Source organism: Peromyscus eremicus, chromosome 6, assembly GCF_949786415.1.
Source record: "Peromyscus eremicus chromosome 6, PerEre_H2_v1, whole genome shotgun sequence".
NCBI classification, from domain to species: domain Eukaryota; kingdom Metazoa; phylum Chordata; class Mammalia; order Rodentia; family Cricetidae; genus Peromyscus; species Peromyscus eremicus.
The window spans coordinates 247,875-275,762 of NC_081421.1; the positions used below are offsets into that span (position 1 = coordinate 247,875).

At 42.1% G+C, this 27,888-nt stretch overlaps 1 protein-coding gene across 1 annotated transcript in view; it reads right to left on the reverse strand.

The window, feature by feature from the left end:
- Positions 1-19,762: 19,762 nt before the first annotated feature.
- The window catches only part of Tm4sf4 (transmembrane 4 L six family member 4), a 60,676-nt gene continuing 52,550 nt past the window's right edge, over positions 19,763-27,888 (reverse strand). Inside the window, exons 5-6 of the mRNA XM_059265099.1 lie at positions 23,024-23,213; positions 19,763-19,927 (exon numbers count right to left, since the gene is read on the reverse strand). Coding sequence (XP_059121082.1) covers positions 19,910-19,927; positions 23,024-23,213 — 208 coding nt within the window. The 3' untranslated portion in view covers positions 19,763-19,909. The remainder of the gene's footprint in view (positions 19,928-23,023; positions 23,214-27,888) is intronic.

Consider the following 27,888-nt stretch of genomic DNA (forward strand, 5'->3'; position numbering starts at 1 on the left):
GTAACCAACTTTTTTTTATTAGCTCTTAAGGACTGAAAGCATCATGTTCATTTGGCAGGCAGTGTGCCTGCACTAGCAATGAAGTCCTTAGCTGTTTATTATTTTGAACTGACATTATTTATAATCTATGAATTTAATCTCTTTTTTATTTTTTATTTTTTTTGAAAGACATCAAGAATCCGGGAGGAAACTTTCAATTTCCATGAGGGTGAGGGCTTTTTTTGTTGAGGATCTTTAGTAAGATCCTTTTCGGTCCATTGGAATATAAATGCACAGAGTACATTTGGTCTTGGTGGGAAGAGGCAAGTGAAAGGTCAGAGACGAAGCAGTCAAGCTGTGGAATATGGCGGAGATGCCAGTCGATGGGAAATGAACCAGACATGTCAGAACCCCTCAAAGGCAAGGCAAGCAAGACACGTAAGAAGCGCCCCAAAGAACAAAGCAATAGCTTTCTCTCAGCCTTTGTATCAAAAGACCCTGCTGTCAGAGAGAAGAGGGCTAGGGCCGCACTTTACCGGGGAGGGGCAGAGAGGAGGAAGGGGCTGTGGCGCTCTGTCTGTGTACTCGCTGAACATGGCAGCAGACAAGAGTGCGGACTCCTGTTGCTTCTGGCGCTCCTAAGTGGTTTCTCTTTTCCTTGAAGAACCCTCAATTAATGTCCAGTTAATTCCTTGCTCTCTTTGAGCACTCTGAGATTTATGTTGCTACTAGGTTGAAAGGGAGCACTCTTTCGTTTTCTCTTTTGTTAGCAAAAATTGCAAAAAGAGTTGTACATTCTTTCTGAGGAAAATCAAAAATAAACCAAAACACAAGGGACCTAATAAAACTCGACAGTGTTACTGTATTTAAAGATATTTTTATACATGCATTTCAGGTTATTACATGTAAAAAAAAGATACTCTTTTTTTAAAAAAAAAAAAGTTAAATCATTGATGCTTTATGTTACCAAGTTTTAGAAGCAATTTTCTAATAAGCTTGTGGCATTATGAAATATTAGAATAATTTTTTAGTAAATTAGTTTAAACATTTTTAATGAATATAGTATTTTTCTAGAATAAAATATGGCCCCTGACTGTTTACTAATCGATAAAGCCAGATATAATTTCTTTTGTTGTTGCTGTTTTTAAGACCATAAAATATGGCTTTTGTTAAAGAGAGCTAAAACTAGAAATCGGAAGTCAGACCTTTTATTTTTTTCTAGTTCTGATTGAACCCACGCAAATGCTCTGCAACCGAGGACAGCCCCAGCACTTAGAGCAATCTCTTGATGGTTCTTTAGGGTTACTGTAAGTATCAGTACTCTCTAAGAATTCATAATAAGGTGCTATTCATGTACTATCTCGTACTATAGGACAGCTGTCAGACTATCTAGTCGTCTTAGTCCTAAATCAATAAATTTTACCATATCATCTCCAAATTTTGTCATAGAATAGGCAATTTTTTAAGAGTTGGATCAAGATGCATTTCCCAATAAGATACGCCTTATTGAAGCATTTAAATAGTGAGAACATCATGATTTTGTTAACATTAGGTGACTTTTTTTTTTTTTTTAGGCAGTGTTTCACTGTAGTATTTAGGATGTAAGATGTATTTCTTTCAGTGATTCCCCAGTGTGTGAGAGGCACATAAAAGAGAACAAGCTTTAGCCTCCTGGGCACGGCTCAGCAGAAAGGAATTTGCAGAAGGTGACGTGAAGTGACGGATGTGTCACCGAGTACTGTGTTCTTATGATGTCATTAGAAGCAACTTCTGAATGGACAACTTTCAGAAAAAAAAATGGAAAAGAAAACAAAACAAGCCATTCAAAAAAAGGACACTATAGATTAATTTAACTGGGAAAATGGGTGATTGACAGAGACAATTTCCCTGACACTATATTATACACATGCTAATACTTTAACTTAATTTTTTTTTTTTACTTCTACATTTTATCAAATGAGACCTGTGTTTTTGATTTCTAATCCAGTATGTTCTGCATAGAGGAAATATGCAGTCAAATTCATCAAATCAAACCATTTTATCTGGAGTTTGGTACAGGTTTTAATTCTCAATTCTGTATAAAAAAAATAAATATGATTGAACTTCCACTTGGCCTTTTTAAGTTTCTGTTTCATTTGATGTACCCACTAAGACTTTTAACGGTGTGTATTTAAAAAGCAAACAAAAAACATCGACAACAACAAAACCCTCACCAGCCTTCAATACCCTCATCAAAATTGTGTTTTTAGCAACAGGGCATGGTGTCTTTTTCCATTGTTAGAAGTAAACCCATGCCACACACTGTTGTTAATTCCAGTCCTGGGCTCTGGCTCTTAGCCCTTTGCTTCTCACAGTTACTGTGGTTTCCCACCTACCTGCTTGCTGTGCTGGGGGCTAACCCAGCTTGCCACCACCTCAGAACTGGTCTTATGTCCCATTCTTAAACAGAGCTTTACAGCTATGCTTTTTCATCACATGGTTTCTGTGCTGTACTGAGGATTGAAGTCAGAATCTTGCACGTGTTAGTTAGCTGTACCCTCTAGCCCACTCACTTACTTTTTAGGTTATAAGGGCTTTTTGTTGAAAATACTAAGTACCAGCATGTATAAAGCTCAAATAGTAAATGGTTTATATCTCCCAAATCTCAGCTTAAAAAAAAGTTTGGTTTTTCCCTATAGTATAATTAAAGTTTTGTTTTGTTTTGGTTCGGTTTTTTTGAGACAGGGTTTCTCTGTATAGTTATGGTGCCTGTCCTGGATCTCGGTCTTGTAGAACAGGCTGGCCTTGAACACACAGAGATCTGCCTGGCTCTGCCTCCAGTGCTGGGATTAAAGGCGTGCGCCACCACCACCCGGCTATAATTTAGATTTTTTTAAACAAAAAGCAATCATATATGCTGTTTGACAGTTCCATTTTTTTTTTTTTTTTTTTTTTGCTTAGCAATAACATGACATTGTTAGTGCTTATTGAACATTTACTACATGCTGGCACTTTGCAAAGCAGCGAAGAATATTGTCCAGTTTCATCTGTATAGTAGCAGTCCTTTCCAGCAACATCACTTTTCTCATATTGTTGTAGATGTTATAGGTGTCACTGTAAAGCAGTTAATTCACACAGTGAACAACTGGTGTCTCATGAGCAGCTGCTCTTCCTACTAGTACATTGTACCATATTTTGTTATTTGAAACTGTAAATCATAAATTCCGTATGGGTGTCCCTGATTGTTTGCCGTGCTGCAGTCAACGGTCAGCTAGTGCCTAGGAGGAAGCGCCGGGGATGGAATCCTGCTTCAAAATGTATGTGGCTTTAAATTTGATAGATTCTACCAATTATTTTCCCTAAAAATGGCTGCCAGTTTATATGTCCTACAACATGTATGCACAAACCCTTGTCACCATAGCTAGTCTAGAGTTTGACATTGTGTACCTCTTAAATCTTTGCAGATATGATAGATGCAAAGTATTTTACTCCTGTGCGGTGCATCTCTTGTATTAATGCTGACATCAAGATACGTACTGTTTCTCTAGTACATGCTGTCAGTTTCCCAGCTCACCTCAAATCCTGTCTTACCCTCCCCACAAATCCAGTTGACCCCTCACAAGCACAGAGCTAGAAATGCCCTTAGCCACTAACAGGGTGTGTGACTCCTACTGCAGAGTTGCCTGAGGATGCAGTGGTGCTGTCCTCTGGGCTTCTGCCTGAGAGAATGCCCTGGCTTTGTTTCTTCCTATATTAGTTACCTTTCTATTGCTGTGTTAAAACAGCATGACCTGTGGGAGTCTGTTGGAGAACTCCGACCTGTCGAATGAGTTCTTGGGGCGTGCGGCGTGGGGGGGGGGGTTCAGGAAGGAATGAGGAAGTATTAGGTAGAAATATAGGTGGAGACGACAAGAAAGACAGACACAGGATAGCTTGGGGAGGGCTCTGGTCACTACCCAGCCACCTCAAGGTTTATTCCAAAGGGCTTTTTATATAATGCCAAGGGGCAGGGCAAAAACACCTCCCCCTTTCAAGATCAAAGCACACTGTACAGCCAAGTGTAGACCCTTCAAAACACCTGGTAACCATGCCGGTGGCCAAATCATTTCATTATGTAGCCCTGCTGGGTAAAGCAAGCCCAGATTCTCTGACCCTGAGTAAGGTCTCACTAGAGAGCCTCTATGGGCCCCCACAATGACCAATGCAACGTAAGGAAGAATGGGTTTGTTTGGGCTTACAGTTCAGAGGCGTGAATCTGTCTGTCTCAGCCAGAGGGCATGCCAGCAAGCTGCAGGAGTGGGAAGCTGAGGGCCCACAGCTTGAGTCACAAGCAGGGTTCTCAAGGCCCACCTACAGTGACATACTTCCTCCATCAAGGCCACACCTCAACTTCCCAAACCGCACCATCAATTGGGGGGCCAAGTGTTCAAATGCCCTAGACTACGGGGACACCACCTTCAAACCACCACAGTTCCTTCGCCTGCTTTTCCTGCTGTCTTACCAGTCTTCCTTACCTACTGTATTAACTTTCCATTGCTGTGACAGAACACCAGAGATCAGTTTAGAGGACAGAAGGTGTTAGTTTTTTGGCTGCGTTGTGTTCTTACCCAGCAAGGAAATGCCACGAAACACGACAGAATCCGCTAACAAAGAGTTTTATTAAAGGTAAAGGGACAGAGAGTGAACAGGCCTGCGGGAAACACGTGTGTGGAGAAGAAGGAACCAGGAGCATAGCGCCTGATTTTTTAAAGGCTGGGCGTGGACAGATCAGCGTCACTACTACACGCAAGCGCGTAGATCACATGGCACGTTGCACGCTTACGTGGCCAGTGAAACGTCACGCATCTCGGTCCCGCGAGATGCCCTGACCCGGAAATGGCTATCCTGACCTGGGCCTGGCTAGGCGGAAGTGTCCGCCAGGCATATGCAAACACGCCTGATCGTGGGGGCATGTTGTAAATCTTTCATTCCTGACTCTTTTTTAAAAAAGAAAAAAAATTGTGGTTGACTGGGTATGGGGGCGACGTTTCTCTCAAAGACTGCTTCCAGCTGAATAGTGGGCGTTGGTTGGCTCTTGGGGGCAGGGGGTGAGAGAGTATCTTGTGAAGTCCTGGAATGATGGTGGGCAGGTCCTGGAATGAAGTTCTGCCGCTGTCCATCCGTGCTGTGGCTGAGAACCTTCCGTGCTGTGGCTAGGAACCTTCTGTTTGACAAGATACTGTTGACATAGAAAAGGCTCCTGGATATTGATGGTCCTTTTTTGCCTCCGGCTCTGTGTGGCCCTGGCAGGATCTTGTAGCTGGATAATAACAGGCTGATGGTGCCTAGCAATAGAAGGGTTCTGGGTATCCCAGACTTTTGGGTCTACCTGAGAAGCTGGTAGGGGAAAAGAATTGTTAGAGTCAGAAGAGTGAGTAGCTAGGAGAGGTCTACCTGAGAATCTGGTAGGGGAAAAGAATTTTAGAGTCAGAAGAGTGAGTAGCTAGAAGTAAAGGAGCTGCTGGCGCGTCTGGGATGAGGCGAATGTGTGGAGCGAAAGAAATGGACGCTCCTACCTTAGCTAGAAGATCCCTCCCCATTAAAGGTACAGGGCAGCTTGGCACCACTAAGAATGTGTGTGTGAGAGGGATGCCCCTGAAAATGCAATTAAGTGGTGGTGTCTGGTGAGGTAGATAAGGCTGTCCCCCAACCCCGACAATAGGGAGACGAGCAGGAGAAGTGGGCCCCCAAAACTCTCTCAGGACACAGTTTTGACAAGGCTTTGTCGGTGCCCTTCGTGGGCCGGCGGTACAAGCCCGGGCCCAATGGCCTTCTCTCCCACACTTGAAACAGGGACCAGATGGCTTTCGGGGAGCCGGTCGGGCAGTGCTTGCCAGCATCTGGCAGCTCCTTCTATGGGCTTTTTCATCTCTACCATGGTACACCTTAAATGCTATCGCCAGCATATCTGCCTGTGGAGTTAGAGGGCCGTTCTCCAAACGTTTAAGTTTATCCCTAATGTCAGGGAAGCTCTGTGAGACAAAGTGGGTCATTAGCAGCTGCCTGCCCTCCGGGCTCTCTGGGTCTAAGCTAGTGAACTGAAGTAGAGCCTTGGTGAGCCGCTCTAGGAAATGAGATGGATTTTCGTCCTTATCTTGAATAACCATTTTTAGTTTTTCATAGTTTACTGGTTTTAGGGCAGCCTTACGGAGACCTGTCAGGAGACAGGTAATAAACCTATCTCTGGCTAGACAGCCACCCTGGGTGTTATAATCCCAGTGTGGCTCCCGGTCAGGAACCGCCTCAGCTCCTGGAGGGTGTGAAAGGTTAGTTTGATGGATTTCGTCTGCGTGAATCCTAGCCTGCTCCCAAACCCGCCTGCGCTCCTCAGGAAGTAAGTTATTAGAAAGTATCATGAATATATCATGAAAGGTGAGACTATAAGATTGAGTTATATATTGAAATTGTTTAATAAATGCAGCAGAATTAGAAGTATAAGAACCCAGCTTACTTTCTATCTGAGAGAGTTCTGCTAGAGAGAATGGAACATGAACTTTAACCAGTCCATCCACACCAGCCACCTCTCGCAAAGGGAGAACAGTGGAAGGTTTTGGATGGCTGGAATCCGGCAATTTAGCAGCCCGAGAGCGGGTAGTAGGAGGAGTGAAGTTTGGAGCTAGGGCAGGGCCTTTGGAACTGGCCGCTGCCGAGGAAGGAACAGCTTTAGAAGAAGAATCCGGAAGAGGAGCGGTAGGAACAGTCGTTCTAGGAGCCGGAGCTGGAGGCCGAATAGGTGGAGGTTCGTTAGCAGGATCTAGAGTCAGATATTCCGGAGTTAGAGAATCCTCCGGTTCAGGCATAGCTAAGAGCATATGAGCAGGAGAGAAGGAATCCAGAAGAGACGGTTTAGCACTGAGAAAGAAAAACGCAATTATGTAGGGCAACTCTTTCCATCTGCCTGAGCGCTGACAGTAATTAGATAACTCCCGTAAAATATCGGGATCTAAAGAGCCGCTCGGCGGCCATTTTTTGTTGTTTTCTAAAGCATATTTTGGCCATTTTTTAGAACATAGATGAATTAGCTTAGGAATCTTTATGTGAGGCATTAAACTGAGAGGTTTTAAAGCTTCAACAAGACAGCCTAACGGAGAGGAAGGAGTAACAGGGTTGGAAGCCTTGTTTCCCATGTCTGCAGCAGAGAGGCAGAAAAAATAAAAAGAAAAAAAAAACAAACGTGATCCGGAGCCAAGGCCCCAGGCGTCCCCAAGGCCAAGGACGGATACCAGGCACAAGCTGCTCCTTGGCTCGTCAGCCACAGAAGCAGGGGCCTCCCGCCACGTGAGGAAAGGATTCCCCGGGAATCCAGACAGCGTCTGCCGCTTCGTCAAGTTGGATGAACGCTTCGTCAAGTTGGATGAACGCGTCGGCCCCACGTGGCCCCCAGGACGCACCCAACGGCGGTGGTCCCAACGCGAGATATATCTCAGGCTGCAGACGTGGGAGAGGGCTAGAAATCTCAGGCCTGCGATAGGGGCCGACCGTAGCCAATGAAGACCGTGGCCAGGGGTTCCCCCGGTCTCAAGAATAATTGTGAGGCGCCAGACGATCAACGGTCGTTCTCACAAATTCAGGAAACCGTTTACGCTGGCCAAAAAATGGGGGGACTCACCAATCGGAGAAAGCGGTGTTGCATGGAATTTTTGCAGTCAGGCGAAATGGAGAGCGGTCTGTCGCGTACGGAGCAGAGTGTTGCAGTCCCCGGTTTACGGGTTTCCAGGCGCAGGGCTCCTGGAAGCGCCCGCTCGGTCTCGGCACCAAAATGTTAGTTTTTTGGCTGCGTTGTGTTCTTACCCAGCAAGGAAATGCCACGAAACACGACAGAATCCGCTAACAAAGAGTTTTATTAAAGGTAAAGGGACAGAGAGCGAACAGGCCTGCGGGAAACACGTGTGTGGAGAAGAAGGAACCAGGAGCATAGCGCCTGATTTTTTAAAGGCTGGGCGTGGACAGATCAGCGTCACTACTACACGCAAGCGCGTAGATCACATGGCACGTTGCACGCTTACGTGGCCAGTGAAACGTCACGCATCTCGGTCCCGCGAGATGCCCTGACCCGGAAATGGCTATCCTGACCTGGGCCTGGCTAGGCGGAAGTGTCCGCCAGGCATATGCGAACACGCCTGATCGTGGGGGCGTGTTGTAAATCTTTCAGAAGGTAGGAAAAATTAGTTTGACTCATGACTTCAGAAGTTTTATTCCATGGTTTGGCTGGCTCCTTTGGTTGTCAGCCCCTGGCAAGGCTGAAACATCATGGGAGAAAGGCGTAGCCGAGGAATGTTGTTTACTGTCTGGTAACCAGGAAGCAGAAAGAGAAAGGAAGGGTTCAAGGATAAGATATACCCTTCCAAGACACACTCCCAATGACTGTCTGTCTAGGCCCCACCACCTAACAGACAACTCTGAACTCATCAACGGATTGATGAAGTTAGTGCTACCAGTATGTCATCTTTTATCAATAATACCTCCAGCCAGAGAACAAGCCCTCAGCACGGGAGCCTTCAGGAGACAAGACATCCCATAGCCAAAGCCACCATCTACTTCCTTGAAAAATCCTTTTCTAATTACGCTGTGTCAGGGATTGCTTCTGGAAATCCAGCCTATGATATCCAGAATGTCAAACAGGTGCTTACAAATCGGTAAGAAAAAATGGCCCAACAATAATAGGTGAAAGAAAAAGCTGGGTGTGACGATTCATTTACAACCTCACTACTAATCAGAAGTTTAGGCAAGTATACACTATTTCACCTCTAATAAACTTCAAAATTCAAAAGGCTAGTAACATTAGGTGCTGGCTAGGATGTAGGAAAGCAGGAATACTTACTGCAGTGTTGGTGGCTGTGTAAGTGGATATAAGAACTGTATGTAACCTCCAAGTGACTGGAAACTAATTCTGTTGTGTTGACCACCATGTCCCAGTCCCTAAGCATATGTGCCAAGCAATATTTGAGGTAGTTACAGAGAGGACACATTAAAAGAAATAGTGCTGCAAAAGAGGAAAGGAGTTTCTAAGGGAAGTTGCTTGGTTGAACAAGTCTTTTGCCAGTTAATTAATGGGACAGTGCCCCAGCAAGTTCATGTAGTAGATGAATGGATTTGGTCAGGCATATCTGTGACAGGCACTGCAGCTGACCTGTGTGTTCAAGATTTTCCTCCCTCCTTCTATGCCCCTTACACTTCCCTCTTTCCCTCAGTCCTTCCCCTTTCCCTCCTTCTCTCCTTTTAAAATTTCCCCTGGATTATAATGTATGGAGAATTCTTGTGTTGTTATTTCCAACATTAAAATTTATGACTTAAGCTGGGTATAGTGATACACACCTTTATCCCAGTACTCAGGAGGCAGAGATAGGTTGAGGCCAGTGTGGCTACAGAGCAAGTTCCGGGACACCCAGGACTACACAGAGAAAGCTTGTTTAAAAAAAAAGACCCTTTTTTAAGTCCCCGCCCCCTTGAGACACTTGATCTTTTTATATTATAATTAAACATTGTGGACATTAAGGCTCCTGGATAGAGAAGTGTGGACATTAAGGCTCCTGGATAGAGAATTTTTGTGCACTCCACTGAGAGCGTATTTGAAGGACCTTTCAGGTGCCATGCTGAGACTGGAGGGCTGGCATTTACCTTACCCAGAATAAACAAGTTCATTAATTGTAATAGAATGAATATAGGATCAAGATCAGAAACCTCAACCCTTTGGATGAGTTTCTGGTCACTGAGTGAGCCTGGTAGACTCAGGTCTGTGAACTGTGCCCCTGGAACACTGTGAGTCAGCCTAGTAGACTCAGGTCTTGAAGCAGAACTCAGTATAACACACTTAGAACTTTGTGCCAAATTTCAGCATCCACTGGGTACAGTAAGATGCTCCCACAAGCTTACACTGAATTCCAGACAGCTCAGAGATACATGTACCTAACCCCTTCCCAGGAAGGCATGGTGTCAAAGGACTTGGATCTGACTCAGGTGGCAATGGGATAAAGACAAACCTACAGAAAAGCTGGGGCCAGGTGGACTTGGCTCTCTGCTGAAAACAAACAAAACAGAACAAAACAAAACAACCCACAACAGCCCTGAAGCTCTATTTATTATATAGAGTTGAACAGAGGCAAGAGGTTTTACATACAGCTGAACAAGGAGGTGGGGGTTGTGGGTTACAGCTGGAAAAGGAGACAGGTTTAGCTAATTTTGAGGGGAACAGTCTTCAGGCCATAAATATCCAAGGATAGAATGCTACGGTGGGCATTTTCTGTACATACTATCAACACCTGTACTTGGACACCAGAGAAAGACTGCCGTTTCCCTCTGGGTCTGAGGCAAGGGTCCTTGACGTAGTTATGTACATGGCAGCAGCACACATTAACTTAGGACTTCATTCAGGGCTTCCTCTCCTTTCCACAACACAGTTCTGATAAGAAAATAAAATTCTCTAGAGAGGAGTGAGTTTGCTATAACTTTGTATTTTCCACGCCTAGACAAAGAAGGAGCTAAATGTTCATCAGTTTGTATGTGGCTGATCTTTTGGTACATCACAGGCACAGGGGATTGTTGCAGGAGGTTTGTTCACTTGGAGACTGCCAATAAAGTTAAACCTTGATTCAGTGGGCGGAGTCCACGTTCAGCGGGCCAGGGATAAACCATAGAGTTTTTGGCATACCCAGAGGAGGATAGAGTGACACAGGAAGTAGGGAGGGCCTTAGAAAGATTCGTGGGCCCTTTCAAGCTTGGAAAGTGGAGAGGAGGGTCAGCTGATTATTTCTCTGTCGCTCTGTGGGTTTATCAGATTTATACTCTAATATCTGGCTCCTGAATTTTATTTATTAATAGAACAATAAAATTAGTTGCTTTAAGGGATGTAAACTTGATTGCCTTCCTAGAAGGCTGACAGTTCAGTCAGGGTCTTGTGACAGAGTTATGGGAACACACAGCTGTCAAGGGAAGTGTGGACAGTGTCAGGTGGGTGATGGTGGCCTGAGCCTTTTTCTTCAGGAGTTTCCCAGGCATCCCAGGCAAAGGAAACAACACATATGAGAGTATGGATATTCATCCATTCTTTCCAGGACAGGTCTTGCTATGTATGTCTGAGGCTGACCTCAGACTCATGGTCCTTGTGTGAATCCTCTGAGTCCTGGGACTATAGGTATATGCCACCACGCTTGACTGAAGCACAGGAGTTTGAAAGTCCCTGGCTGTGGAAGAGGGCAATGTGTGAAGCAATGGAGTATGTGTAGGGGTAAAACCAGATAAATCAGGTATACAGTAACCTTTGAAGGGATTCTATGTATTGTTTCAGAGCTGGGTTGTATCTTATACAGTAAAATCCACTAGAACAGTGGTTCTCAACCTGTGAGTCATAACCTTTTTGGGGGTCTCACATTGAGGGAGACCAGCTCCCACTCCCCCCCCCAGGGTATTCTTGAGGAGGGAGAAGTGAGAAACATTTAGACAGAAATACAGATAGAAATATAGAGGAAAGAGATGGTTAGAAACACAGGATAGCCTCAGGAAGGCCTGGGTCAAAATCCACCAGTCCCTTCTGTCTCTTCTAAAGGGCTTTTAAAGAAATGCCAAGGGGTGGAACAAAAGACCTTCCCCCAGCACAGCTAAGTGCAGGCCATCCCAAACACCTGGTAACCACACATGTGGTCAAGCCATCCCCTAATGCAGCCCTGATGTGTAAAGAAAGCTCAGATCTCACTAGGAAACCTCCCACATCATATCATATATCCTTCATGTCAGATAGTTACATTATAATTCATAACAGTAGCAAAATTAAAGTTATGAAGTAGCAATCAAATAATTTTATGGTTGGGGTCACCACAACATGAGGAACTATATTAAAGGGTCACAGCATTAGAAACGTTGAGAACCATTGCTCTAGAAGGCTTTGATGAATAAATGACTTAAAAAAATGGAGAGAAATTGGCTCTTCTCATGCCCAAGGCCTATATGATACCAGGAGCATAAGGAGAAATTGAAGTCACTCACTATCTATAACCATCAAGGCAGGGAGCATGGCAACCAGCCAGAAGGCATGGCTCTGGAACAGTAGCTGAGAGCTTACATCTGATCCAGAAGCACCAGGCTAGAGGTAAGAATGGTGTAGGCTTTTGAAACCTCAAAGCCCACCTCACAGTGACACACCTTCTCCAACAAGGCCCTACCTCTTAATCTTTCCTAAACATTTCCATCAACTGGGGACTAAGCATTCAAACAGATGAGCCTATTTTCATTCAAACCTCTATATCCACTGAGCCATATCCCCAGCTGGAGAATTTGGTATTTTGAATACAGCTCTGTAGTCAAATATGTACATAAATGACATATTTAACAAACAAAATTGCAAAGCATATTCTTACTATACAGCCAGGAGACCTGATCTTCCTTCCCACCATTAGGAGGCTGATCTGTGTTTTCCATTGCTGCAATAAATCATGTCTCCATCAATTCATTGTTATGTTAACCACATATAGTCTTAATTTTCCTATCTGTCCTTCTGGCCCTATACACTTAACCCAGCTTGCACTTTGTTTTACTTGAGACAAACTGCCAATCCCTAAAAGCTGAACAGTTATGTCATGAAGAGGCCAACTTGGATACCATGAGTTTGGTGCAATTATTGTTACATCTGCACCTGTGTTTACCAAACCCTCAATTTCTATGCTGTTTATTTGTATTTTTAGCTTTGGCCTTTGATCATTTATAGAAGTTTGCCAAAAAATTTGCTTTATAGTTTCTCTTGAATTTTATCTTCCAAAGCTATTCTGGCATTCAGAGCAGCATGGTTTTTAGCAACAGGCATTAAATCACTTAATTGTTTTGTGGAAGGTTTTCCCTGATGCTGGAAGGGAATAATTGAACTAAATTTGATATTGGGGCCTTCAGGAGGCCCCACATGGTGTTTCCCATTCTTAACAGCGAGAAAAAAAATTCTATTCAATATTACTTAATTCTATCCTATTCTCCTAGAGGATTTCCCAAGTCTCTCACCAATTCTGTTGACTTCTCCAGGCAAGTGGCAGCCAACTGCTTCTGTGGAGAGCCCCAGACAGCAAATACATCAGTGCCAGCTGGCATGACTCCTCCTTCTATGTGGTTGTACAATATGTTGTAGGGCCAAAATGTAGGATTATTTTTTTTCTCTTTTGCCCTTTGAGGGGTCCATCACCCAGCACCCAAACAAATATATGGAGACTTATTCTTACTTATGAATACCCCATCTTAGCTTGGCTTATTTCTATCCAGCTTTTCTTAATTTAATTTATCCTATCTACCTTTTGCCTCTGGGCTTATCTTTCTCTATTCTATATACCTTTTTTTTTTTTTTTTTGGTTTTTCGAGACAGGGTTTCTCTGTGTAGCTTTGCGCCTTTCCTGGAACTCACTTGGTAGCCCAGGCTGGTCTTGAACTCACAGAGATCCGCCGGCCTCTGCCTCCCAAGTGCTGGGATTAAAGGCGTGTGCCACCACCACCTGGCCCTATATACCTTTCTTTACTTCCTTCTCCATAACTGGCCATGTGGCTGACCCCTGGCATTCTCTTTCCTTCTCCTTTTCTTGTTCCTTCCCCTTCTCTCTTTTCTTATTTATTCTCTCTGTCTGCCAGCCCTACCTATTCTCTCTCTTGCCTAGCTATTGGCTGTTTGACTCTTTACTAGACCAGTCAGGTAAAGTAACACAGCTTTACATAGTTAAACAAATACAACATAAAAGAATGCAACATATTATTGCATCATTAAACAAATGTTCCACAGCACAAAAATGTGTAATACATCTTTAACTAATATTCCACAACATTAGGATGAAAGGCCTCCCTCAAATACCACATCTGGGTATGATGACGTGAGTTAATTTGTGGTATTAGCAAAAGTTAAGTCATTAGCCCCTGGAACCCTAGAAAAAAACTCATCTATAGAATTGTCCCAGAGTCAAAAAAGAACTTTAGAGAAGCAAGAAGAGTGCAATATTAAGGGAACAAGAAAGGTCCAGAACATTCCATGCAGCAGATAGAGTTCTGTAGAGAGCGGGTGTGTAAGTCTTAAGGAAGAGTATGGTTGTCTGAATGGAAACAGCCCCCATAGGCTCGTAGGGAGTGGCATTATTGGAGGTGTGGTCTTGTTGGAGTAGATATGGCCTTATTGGAGGAAGTGTGTCACTGGGGGTGGGCTTTGAGCTTTCAGAAGCTCAAACCAGCCCTAGTGGCTCACTGTCTCTTCCGATGCCTGTTGATCCAGATGTAGAATTCTCAGCTACCTCTCCAGCACGATTTCTGCCTGCATGGTGCCATGCTTCCCACCAAGATGATAATGGACTAAACCTCTGAAACTGTAAGCCAGCCCCAGTTAAATGTTTTCCTTTATAAGAGTTGCCAGGGCCACGGTGTCTCTTCACAGCAATAAAACTCCAAATAAGGGGCATGTGAAGGCAGTCTCCTTTACAAATTTTCCCTGGGCCTCATTCCTACAGCTAGTTAAGACATTCTCTGCCATGCACTTGTTACTAATTAACACCAAGGTCTTAATTAGGTTTCTTAAAGTTTAGTTTCTTTATATATAAAATTGGTCTAATGAAAAGGGGGTGGACAAGGAGAACATGACAAAGATGAATAGAAGTGATTGACAGGTGGTTAATACACACCCCCTTTTCTTTTGAGTATTCCCTCTTTGTCCCAGACCAGATGTTCCTCACAGCACTGACATCACTGTATCATGAGTCAGAGATTTTTGTCAGTGTTTGAACCCTGAACCCTTCATTTCTGATCAACTTGTTTTTTTTTAATTTTTTAAAATCACTTCCATTTCTAATGCTTTGAGGTTTTTTAGAAAATGTTCCTTCATGGGAAGCTATTGGATGAAAGTTGAATTCTGCAGGAAGGTAACCAAACCCGTCCTGGAAAAAAAATTACAGCCACTCATTATTTATTAGATGAGTCAAGTTGCCACTAGAGGGCAGCAAATGGTTTGTATAGGTGTGGTGACAGCTTTGGCTCAGAGCACAGGCCAGACCATCACAGAGGGGGAGAAGAAAAAGATGTGTGGGACAGATATTTTGGCTCCCTTCTTTACCTTTATGTGTACATCTTTTGATGGAGAAATCTGTGGCTTTTTAGTGATAATGAGGTTATTAAAGACAAAGAAAATAGGAAGGTCTAAAGTTGTAAGAGTAGGTTCACAGCAGAGTTGACGGCTTGTCTGCTGTAGACATCTTAAGTCGTTAGCATAAAATTAGACTTTCTCAGACTTCTTGACTCTACAGGAGGCCGAGAGCTGGGAACCTGCACTTTCAGAAAGGTGTAATGCCTTCATGTTTGAAAACCACTACCCTTACTGAGGCCAGAAATGGGTATGTTTGCTTGCTTACTTTTTAGTTTATAACTTATATACAACTATGGCTGTTCTAATTACTGAGTTTATTATAAAACATTCATAAACATAAAAATTAAAAACACAAACACCAAATTAAAGTTGACATGTGAACTTTCCATGACTCGTCTGGAAGATAGTGGAAAGAACAGATATCAATTAATGCTATCTAAGTGACCCTCCATTCTTGTGGTGTAATGATTTTGTTTTCCCAGCAGGCAGTAGGAGGCAGCGTTAGTGTCTGTAGAGGATTTTTGTTTTTTTTTTGTTTTTGTTTTTGTTTTGTTTGTTTTTGTTTTCCCCTTCAACAACGTTGTCAGGAATTCTTTCTTCCTCTCCTTCTCTGTTTATCTGCCATCTCACAATATTAACTTTTAAAAAGATTTACTTTTGTTTACTTTATGTGTATGGGTGTTTTGCCTATATGTATATCTATGCACTATGTACATGCCTGGTGGCCTTGGAGGCCAGAAGAGGGCATTGGATCTCCTGGTACTGGAATTGCAAATGGTTGTGAGCCACTATGAGGGTGCTGAGAATTGAATCAAGGTTGTCTGGAAAAGTGGTCAGTGCTCTTAACCTCCGAGTTATCTCTCCCGTCCCCTACTATTAACATTTGATGCTTGGAAATGTCGTATTTACTGCATATGATCTTAAATGCCCCCAAAGGCCCACATATTAAGGGCTTTCTTTTTCTCCTAAGCAGGACAATTTAGTTCCATTAATATAACAGTGATAACACATCCTTTAGTGACCACTTACTCCCAGCCCAGTGTACAAAAGAGGTGTACACACTGATGAGATAAAGTCTCTGAGCTCAAGGAGTCCTCAGTCTGGAGGAAAGGAAGGAGAATATAAGAGTTCTGGGGTCACCAAATCCTCTAACCAGATTTCAAAGGAAAGGGTAGAAGGCCAGGACATATGTGATAGGATTGGGGCCCCTGCAGGCAATGTACAAACTATGAGAGTATAACAAAGATATTGTGGAGAGAAGCCAGGAATATGGAATTTCTGCTGAAGAAGGCTGCAGGCAGTGGCCCCAGCCAACTTGAACATGTGGTCCCCAGTTGATTGAACCATTTGGGAAGGATTAGGAGGAGTGGTGTTGTTGGAGATGTCACTGGGGATGGGCTTTGAGTTTTCAAAAGCCACACCATCACCAGTATCTCTCTCTCTGTTTCCTATTTGCAGATAAGGACATAAATCTCAGTTACCGTTCCAGTGCTATGTCTGTCTGCTTGTTGCCAGGCTCTCCATCATGATGGTAATAGACTCCAACCCTCTGCAATTGTGAGCCCAAGTTAAATGTTTTCTAAAGTTGTGTTGGTCATGGTTTTTGGTCAGGGCAATATAAAAATAAGACAGTTTCTACTTGAATACTAAGTGTAGAGGACTCAGGCACTCAAGTAAGCAACACAAAGTTGGCTACTATGGGAAGAGAAGTTTCTGGAGTCTGAACTCCTCCCTGCCACCACACACACAAAGAGCCAGAGGGGGAGAGAAGGAGGGAGGTAGGAAGGGAGAAAGGCAGGAAGAAAGAGAAGGAGGAAGGGAGAGAGAGAGAGGGAGGGACAGAAATATGTACACATATGTGGAAAAGTGTAAACAGACATTTCCTGTCAAGACCACCCAGTCCCAAATAACCAACTCAGAGGCTGAAAATGAATTACAAATGCTCAGTTGATAGCTCAGGCTTATTACTAACTAGCTCTTACATTTTTAATTTAACCCATATTCCTTATTTATGCTCTGCCACTTGCCACTTAGCATGGCATGTTCATCTCCTGCTCCCTCTTTGTCTGGCTGGTGACTCTCTGACTCTGCCTTTCCTCTTCTCAGAGTTCTCCTCGTCTGGCTCTCGAGCTCAGTCTCTTCCTACCTAGCTATCAGCCAATCAGCTTTTTACTAGCAAATGAGAGTAATACATATCCATAGTGTAGAAAAGGATTGTTCCACAGTAGAGAGGGATCTCTCTAGGGACAGCTCCTCTCATTATCTTCTAGCTCCTCCTTCTAAGACCTCTTATCTGAGATACACTATTTCCCCTTATCTTGTAGAAATAGGGTTTGAAGCATGTCCTAGATGAGAACTAGTCAAATATTTGTTTCAGTTCTTCAAGTGTAAAATAATGAGAACAGATGTAATGATGACTATATAAGCCCATTTTCTTCTAAGACAGGGAGTTATTGAAAGCCCTACATAATTGGCCCTCAGATGTCCATTCCCATTTCCCTATCAAAGAACTCAAGGAGGTGAATTTGTTATAATGGGCAGGCATTGTCCTGAGCACTGTCATCAGGCCATGCTTGATGTTCATGTGCTTCAAGCAGGTGGAGCTCCTGGGAGCGTTGATTTGGCCTGATTACACTTTATCCTGGTTGACAGGCTATCATCTAAGACGATGATGGCACAACATGGTTGGTCCCAGCATCACCTGAATGTTCAGGTTGAATAGTGTTTGGAAACGTAATTATAGAGCATTTCCTGGGTAAATTTGATAATCAGCCACATTTAAGAACCAATGGTCTAAATTGAATTGAAGTAAGTGTGTGTGTGTGTGTGTGTGTGTGTGTGTGTGTGTGTGTGTGTTAAACTCTCCTAGAAGATCCCAAGGACCCATGTGCCTGGCCAAATGGGCCATATTCCTGCTACCATCTGAATTTCATGTCTCAGATATGATCACTTTCCTCACAGAATTTATCGTAATACTATAATAAGGGCAAAGATAACGTGTGGCACTCTGCATCTTCATGACCTTTTGGGTGGCCAGCATACAATAGATGCTGTACTGGTTGGTTTTGTGTCAAGCTAGACATTTGACACAAGCTAGAGTCATCAGAGGAAGGAGCCTCAGCTGAGGAAATGCCTTCATGATGTCCAGCTGTAAGGCATTTTTCCCAATTAGTCATCAGTTGGGGGAGGGCCCTGCCCATTGTGGATGGTGACATCCTTGGGCTGGTGGTCCTGGGTTCTATAAGAAAGCAGGTTGAGCAAGCCAGGTGAAGCAAGCCAGTAAGCAGCACCCCTCCACGACCTCTGCATCAGCTCCTGCCTCCAGGATCCTCCTGTGTTTGAGTTCCTGTCCTGACTTCCTTCAATAATGAACAAGCATATGAAGTATAAGCCAAATAAAGCTTTTTCTCCCCAACTTGCTTTTTTGGTCATAGTGTTTCATCACAGCGATGGAAACCCTAACTAAGACAGATGGTGAGTATGAGAACTGAGTTTTGAGTGTGCCTAACCCACAAGAAGCTTACCTGATTAGTGGGCGTGGAAGTGAGACTGGATGCTAATTCCCTCTGAGTTCCTCTGTGTTGTTCACAAGTTACATTGACAGTATTGCAAGCCTTTGTTTCATTCTTGATGACCTCAGAGTACCCCGGATGAATGTATTTCAACACTCTTTTTACAGATGGGGAAACTGAGACTTACAGATTCACTTTCAGGACCCTCTAAGCTGACGTGTTGTAGAGGTGAAATTAGAAGCCAAATGAATTTGATTTCACATTAGTGCCTGACTTATAAAACCAAAATTAACCTATTATCACCACAGCACGTGGAATTAGCATGACCTCTTAAGTTACTCTTGCCCAATAGGCTGAAAAATTATTATCCAAATTAGCTTCTTAGGACGTTTTAACACTTGCTCAAACAACATAGTTGACCAGGCATGGTGGGCTATGCTTGTAATGCCCACACTGAGAAGGTAGTTGTGGGAAGACCATGGTTTTTATAGCAGCTTAGATTACACCACAAGTCTTGAAAAGCCAAAAGATGAAGAGGTCGTGGAGGGGTGCTGCTTACTGGCTTGATTCACATGTTGCTCAGCCTGTTGCCTTATAGAACCCAGGACCACCAGTCCAAGGATGTCACCACCCACCACAGGCTGGGCCCTCCCCCACTGATTACTAATTGAGAAAATGCCTTACAGCTGGACATCATAAAAAAAAGCTGAAAAAGTAAAACAACAAGCAAAAAAGCAGAGAAAGAATGCTTTTATAAAAAGAAAAAGGACAAGCAGGTATGACTCATTCTCTCTAATACATACAATGTTTATTATTTTAATTCTGAATTTAATTAATTTAATTTAATATACATGTAGGAACCCTGGCTAATGATGACAGGCTCATAAAACTAGTCACAAATAGCCCGGACAAGTTAGTCCTAAAAGGCTGCACATAAAAATTATATATCATATAGCAATCATTCCCTGTCCACACATCCTGAAAAACTGGTTTTCACTTTAATGTTTTTCTCTTTGAGTTAGGCAAATCTTCCTAAAATATGAACATCTTCATATACAAAGAAGCCGTGTGGTAGGACAGAGGACTTCATCTTGCTTACGTTTTCTTTTTAGAGGAAATCATGAAAAATCTGCCTTGAACTTGTTCTGGAATTCTAAAAGGGAGCTAATTTATAAAGTTACCCAATTATTTCTTTATTTGAAAAAAGAAAATAGTAATGCTCATGGGCAAGTCTGGGGCGTGTCCTGGGGTGAGTCCTGGGGGCGTGTCTTCCCACGAGAGGTGCTGTAAAGTTGGAGCAGCTCCTCAGAACCAGTTAGACTGGTCCATCACCCTAGAGGGTAGGAAAAGAAAATTAATTAATTAAGATACCTTTTTTTCTCCCCAACTGTCTCCCTGCTCTAACCCTCCCCTAAGTCTTCTTCCTTTTGACTTCTCTTGTCCATTAGTGGGTTTCCTACTGAATGCTTTCTACAGTTTGCTGACTTAAGTTTCAGACTTTAATCTGTGGCTTGTTTTCAGTTATAAGCATGGAAGCTTCGTCTTCTTCTTTTTTTGTGTCATGGATGAGTAAACACAATTTTGATGAAAGAAGTACTTTGTTGGAAGCTGCAATGAACCCAGAACCCAGGCACAGTGCTCCATTCATTAAGCCTATGACTTCTTCCTGAGTTTAACACGGTGAGTAAACAATAACAAGCATCATGTGCTGAGTCTCATGAGTGCAAAAACCAATGTGTAGCTATACCCTGCAGTAGGCACTGAGCTAGTAATGTTAGCCATGGAGCTGATGCTCCCATTTTATAAGTAAACAACTCAAGTCACGTGGTCATTAGTTGGCCACCCACCCAGTTCTCACAGCTTGGATGTTAAGGAAGCTTCCCATTTATCACTTTATTTAAGGACCATGCCAGGCTCTGGAGGCTCTTAGCTTAGTGGATGGAAGTTGACCTGCACATAAGTGAGGCAACAAGCAGCCAGGACAGCAGGATGCTGAGAAGTCAGTCAACTTGCTTAAGTCGCTTGACTAGCAGATGTGGAAGTGGGCTCTTTCTGAACCATGTTACTGGGGTAGGGATGATGGAGGGAGAGGCAAGCTTCCCACAAGAAAGAATGCCCCGTGAGAGTTCAGAACTGCTCAGGTGTGCATTGAAATGCAGGGCAATGGTGTTTCACAGTCTACAAATCACTTTTTAAGAGCTCAGAAAGGGAGGGGGAACAAATATTGATAAGCCATGGATACAGGTGAGACTATTCAGTGTGTACTGTATGTCCCTTTAAATTTTCTGTAGATTTGTTTTCAAAATAAGAAAATTGGAGGGGGTTCTGAAAGAAGGAAAGAAGAAGGAAATTCTGGTGATTCACCCTCTAATCAATCCCCTGTGCCCACAGGCTGAAAACCATGAATCTTCCCACTGTCTCTCTACTATCAATGATTTATTTAGTCATTATATCACCAAAATACAGTCTTGGCGAATTAAATGCTGTGAAAAGATTCAACACACTGGCATTTACGGGCAATGGCTTTAAACGGAAAGATATCCTTAGATTTAGCAAACTATTATTAGCTATGAAGAAGCAATTCTAGTCTTAATAAATTTGGAAAGGAAGTTTACCATCCAGCTCAACTATGACTATCAGTTTAGCTGGCTTAGGAAGTATTCATTTATTTTGAATGAACTGTGAGATTTAAATGTTCAACATTCTTAAAGATTTATTTATTTTTATTTTATGTGTGTGGTTGTTTTGCCTGCATGCATGTATGTGTACTACTTTTGTGCCTAATGCTGGAGAGGCCAGAGGAAGGCATCGGATCCTCTGGAACTGCACTTAACTGACAGTTGTGAGCTACCCTTTGGATGTTGAGAATCAAACCTGTGTCCTCTGGAAGAGCAGCCAGTATTCTTAACCACTGTGCCATCTCTCCAGCCCCACATGCTCAATTTTCTTAGTTGCTATCTCAAAAATTCTTTGTTGGTTGATAACTGGTAATCAGTCTTCCCAATTGTTTAAAGATTAAAAAAAGACAAGGCATGGTGATGTATGTCTTTAATCCCAGAGCTCAGTAGTATCTCTCTGAGTTTCAGGCCAACTTGGTCTACTTAGGGAATTTCAGAACATCCAGAATGAAACCTTGTCTCAAAAAAATAAAATAAATAAAATAAAATAAAACAAATAATCAGCACAAAAGAATTGAAATTTTACAGAAAACATTAATAGTTGGTGCAGTTTATTATATATTCACTTTAATGTGGGGAAATTTTATTTACTACATCATATGTATTTTAAATTTTTACTTATTATTAGTGTGTAAGTCTATGCTTATTGCTACAATGTGTATGTGGGGGTCTAAGGACAACTTTTATTAATCAGTCTTCATTTAAAATAATTCCAACTTCATGCTTTTCATTGGATTTTTTCTATTCAGCTATTATTTTATTTTTTAATTGCATATTATTTAATGTGTAAGTTTTACATTGTATTTTCAAATTATTCCCCCCCCACACACACACAGGGTGCTGCTAATGGAGCCTTATGCATGTTAGGCAAATATTTTACCACTGGACTGTATCCTTAGTCTAGTGTTTTCAATATTATTATAGTTTTAGGGAGAATATACATATGAATTTCCATATGTTAAATATAAATAATTTAAAAAGCCTGAGAAGATATATACAAAATTAAGTAGCTTTATACAGTGAAGAACCTGGGAGGAACGCGGTGACTAGAAGGTAAAGGGAGTGAAGGAGACTTTCCAGGCCATTATATATTTTTATGTATGTGTCTTCACAAATGTTTTCATGTATTTATTGCTTATTTGAAATGTTAAAAAAGTTATTGTTTTATTCACATCTCAATCTGTTTATAATAAATGTATGTGGATATATATATGTGGATATATAATTGACTGATCCTACTTGGTTATGTGTTGAAATAATCGGGCTGTTTTATTATCTATAGATTTGTTTCTAGTTTTTTATATTTTGTTATTGATATTTTATGACAGAATTTGGAAAGTCATCTAGACTAATCTCCTTTCTTTCTCTTCTTGTATAAGAAATTGTCTATGCTCTGCATTGATCCTTTCCATCAGAAGAAGTGAGAATTCTAGGCCAAATGTGATATAGTCTGCAAGGAACACGCCCATCTGGCAAACACTTCCTGGAGCCCTTCTATAAATGTTTTATATATATACACACATGTAACATGTAGCTAGGTGGGAGGCTGGGAAGTGTGGTCAGCTTCATTCTGGGCACATTACTCACTACATGTGCAATAACACGACCCTGCTGTTTGTATGAGCTGCAGGAGCCCTAGAGTGGCTGGGTTCTTCCCAGGCAGCCATACTCTCTACCCCTTCATCTCATGGTGATGGTGGCCGAATTTGGCCTCCTTTGCTCTGAGAAGAAACAACAGAATCCTGACTTACCCCACAGCAGCCACAGCACTGGCAGTCTCCACAGATGGTTCCCAGGAGGCCATTGATCACCTGGATGGCACAGAGCACCATCTGGATCCCTCCGATGACCAGCAGAATGGAGAAGAGGGTCAGATTCCAGGGGACCACATCCTGGGGCTGTGTGCACTTGCTCCACAAGGCTTGGTCATTAAGATAATCACTGCAGGTGACAGGGACACAGGCAGGAAGGAGTCATTTGTCAATGTGTGTGATTCTCTAGACTAGAAAGTTGCCATTGCCATTTCTCTTGTGCAGGACAAGCTCTGTGATGAAACACCCTATAATAGCTGTAAAAAGAACCCAAACGTATCTCCCTGGGTACATCTTCCATGCAAGTTGCTGTCCTGGACACTTCACATCTTCACTCATTGATTCCTCACAGAAACTCAGGACCCTTTTTCTTCCATTCCACAAACAAGGATGCTGAGGCATGGACATGTCACGTGACTTGTCCCAGTCACAAACTACTAAGTGACAGAGCGATTTTTGTGAGCTGACCAAGAGGACAAATAAGCACACACACATTTATAAAGAAGCAGAAAATGAAGCTGCACCAGGGCAGCAATGCATGCATGTTGATGGCCTTCATCCTAGTTATTTTATTAGAGATCAATTCTGTTGTCACAGATTCTCAAGTGGCCACCCAAAGCCATGTAAAATAGATCATATCACATGAGAGGAAGCCTCTCAGCCAGGTGTGGTGGCTGACATCTGTAATCTCAGCATTTGGTAGGCCGAGGCAGGAGGAATGCCTTGAGTTTGAGGCAAGCTCGAAGCCACAGTGTGATAGCCTGTTTCAAAACCAACCAACCAAACACCCCTCACAAACCCAAAAAGATGCATCTCAGTTGATAGAGTGATTGCCTGGAGTGCACAAGGCCCTGAGTTTTATTCACAACACAGCATAAAACAGATGTGGAGGTGCACACCTATAATCCCAGCACTGAGGAGGTAGGGGCAGGGGTAGGCAGAAGTTTCTGTCCTGCAAGCTGCTCCCAAGTAACCACACAGAGGCTTAATACTAATTATTAATGCTTGGCCAATAGCTCAGGCCTGTTACTAGCTAACTCTTACATTTAGATTAACCCATATTTCTTATCTAAGTTCTACCATGTGGCTCATGGCTTGTTACCTCATTTTGTACATGTCCTACTTCCTCTGTGTCTGCTCATGACTCCTCTGACCCCACCCTTCTTCTTCCCCATGTTCTCTGTTTGGCTCTCCCCCTACCCTTATCCTGTCCAGCTATTGGCCAGTCGGCTGCTTTATTAAACCAATCACAGTGACACATATTCACACAGTATAAAGAAATATTCCACAGGCAGGAGGATCAGACATTCAAGTTCATCCTTGACTACAGAGTGAGCTAAAATACATAAGATCCTGTCTCAAAATAACAAAAACCAACTAAACAAATGACAAAAATTAGGGTGCTGGAGAGATGGCTCAGTGGCTGCTCTGGTTTACTGGCTGCCCTCCCAGAGACCCTCGTTCAATTCCTGGCACCTACATGGGATCTCTTTTTTTTTTTTTTTTTTTTGTTTTGTTTTGTTTTGTTTTTTCGAGACAGGGTTTCTCTGTGTAGCTTTGCAACTTTCCTGGATCTCACTTGGTAGCCCAGGCTGGCCTCAAACTCACAGAGATCTGCCTGGCTCTGCCTTCCGAGTGCTGGGATTAAAGGCGTGCGCCACCACCGCCCGGCCCTACATGGGATCTTACAACCACGGAACTCCAGTTTCAGGGGATCTGAGGCCCACTCCAGCTTCCTCAGGCACCAGGCACACAGGGCACAGATGCACACACAGGGAAAATACCCATCCACATAAAACAAAAACAAAATTTAAGAATAAATAGGATTTAAAAGACAGCTCCACCATTAAGAGTTTGTACTGCTCTTGTAGAGGATCATAACCACCTATAAACTCTAGCTACAGGGGATCTAATGCCTTCTTCTGGTCTCCACAGATACCTGTACTCATGCACACACTTCCACAATCCACATACACATATAAAAAATAAGTCTTAAAAAGGGATGATTTTAAATAAGTTGTAAATGTGACTCAAATATATTTTTGTTAGCATATAGGAATTCCACACAGGAAAAGACTTAAATTTTGTATACACTTTGAATCAAGAGACACTGTAGTGTTTCCATTTTATGTTACCTGTATTGAGAGAGCTTGTTACAATCTAAAGGTGAGATATCTTGAGGGAGAAATGAAAAGTATGGTCCCCTGGAGACAGTGGGTAGGAGTTGTGAGGTCACAGGGCTTCTTACATGCTGACAATCACACATTGGCCCCTCCCTCTTCCTTTACTCTCTCCCACTTCCAGGGCCTCAGTGGGAAAGACTTTATTACTTTGGGTCTTTGTGATGACCTCTGCTTCTTAGGAACTCTTGTGTACACTGTACTCCTCCTCCAAACATTTTGGAGTTTCCACTTAATTTGTGGTTCAAATGACAGAAGACAGCCCTGGGGCTGAGAGAACAGAGGAAGAAAGAGAAAGAACTCCTTTGCATTTTTTTAAAAGGTGATGGATAATTGGGAACAGAACCCAGGGTAGAAGACTACTAGGCAGAAGTAAAGAAAGAAATTAAAGACTTACTAGAATTCAATGAAAGTGAATGTACAACATACCCAAACTTATGGGACACAATGAAAGCCGTGCTAAAAGGAAAGGTCATAGCACTAAGTGTTTAAATAAGAAATTGGTGAGATATCATACTACCAACTTAACAGTCCACCTGAAAGCTCTAGAACATAAAGAAGTAAGCATACCCAAGAGGATCAGACAGCAGGAAATAATCAAACTGAGGGCCGAAATCATTAAAAATAGAAACAAAAAGAATAATACAAAGAATCAATGAAACAAAGAGTTGGTTCTTTGAAAAAAATCAACAAAATAGACAAATCCTTATCCAAACTAACTGAAAGGCAGAGAAAGAATGTCCAATTTAATAAAATCAGAAAGCAAAAGGGGGACATAACAACAGACATTGAGGAAACCCAAAGAATCATTAGGTCATATTTCAAAAACCTGTACTCCAAAAAAAATTTGGAAAATCTAAGAGAAATGAATTATTTTCTTGATAGATATCACTTACCAAAGTTACATCAAGATCAGATAAACAATTTAAATAGATCTATAACCCCTAAGGAAATAGAAGCAGTCATTAAAATCTCCCAACCAGAAACAACCCAGGGCCAGAGGGTTTTAGTGCAGAATTCTATCAGTCTTTCAAAGAAGACCTAATACCAATACTCCTCAAATTATTCCACAAAATAAAAGCAGAAGGAACATTGCCAAATTCATTCTATGAGGCCGTAGTCACTCTGAAACCTAAACCACACAAAGATTCAACAAAGAAAGAGAATTACAGACCAATTCCCCTCATGAACATTAATGCAAAAAAAAAAACCTTAATAAAATACTTGCAAACCAAATCCAAGAACACATCAAAAACATCATCCACCATTATCACGTAGGCTTCATCCCAGAGATGGTAGGGATGGTACAACACATGGAAATCAGTCAATGTAATCCACCATATAAACAAACTGAAAGAAAAAAACCACATGATCATCTCATTAGATGCTGAAAGAGCCTTTGACAAAATCCAGCACCCCTTCATGATAAAGGTCTTGGAGAGATCAGGGATACAAGAGACATATTTAAACACAATAAAGGCAATTTACAGCAAGCCTATAGCCAACCACAAATTAAGTGGAAACTCAAAGCAATTCCACTAAAATCAGAAACAAGACAAGGTTGTCTGCTATCTCCGTATCTATTCAATATAGTATGCTAAGTGCTAGCTAGAACAATAAGACAACTAAAGGAGATCAAGTGGATACAAATTGGAAAGGAAGAAGTCAAAGTTTCTCTATTTGCAGATGATACGATAATATACATAAGCAACCCCAAAAATTCTACCAGGGATCTACATCTGATAAACACCTTTAGTCAAGTGTCAGAAAACAAGCTTAACTAAAAAAAAATTAGTAGTCTTTCTATATACAAATGATAAATGGGCTGAGAATAAATCAGAGAAACAATACCTTCTACAATAGCCACAAATAATATAAAATGTCTTGATGTAACTCTAACCAAGCAAGTGAAAGACTTGTATGACAGAAACTTAAAGTCTTTGAAGAAATAAATTGGAGACAAGATCAGAAGATGGAAAGATCTCTTATGCTCATGGATTGGTAGGATTAATATAGTAAAAATGGCTATTTTACCAAAAGCAATCTACATATTCAATGCAATCCCTATCAAAATCCCAGCACAATTATTTACAGACCTCGAAAGAACAATACCCAAGTTTGTATGGAAAAACAAAAACCCAGGATAGCTAAAAAAATCCTGCCCAATAAAATAATTTCTAGAGGCATCTCCATCCCTGATTTCAAGCTGTACTACAGAGCTATAGTAACAAAAACATCATGGTATTGGCATAAAAACAAACAGGTGGACCAATGGGATCAAACTGAAGACCCAGACATAAATCTACACACCTATGGACACCTGTTTTTTGACAAAGTAGCCAAAAATTATACAATGGAAAAAAAGAAAGTATCTTCAACAAATGGTGCTGGTTTAATTGGATGTCAGCAAGTAGAAGAATGCAAATAGATCCATATCTATCACCCCACACAAAACTCAAATCCAAGTAGATCAAAGACCTTAACATAAAGCTAGATACACCAAACCTGATAGAAGGGAAAGTGGGAAATAACCTCGAACACACTGGCACAGGAGACAACTTCCTGAACAGAGTATCAATAGCACAGGCACGAAGATGGACAATTAATAAATGGGACCTCATGAAA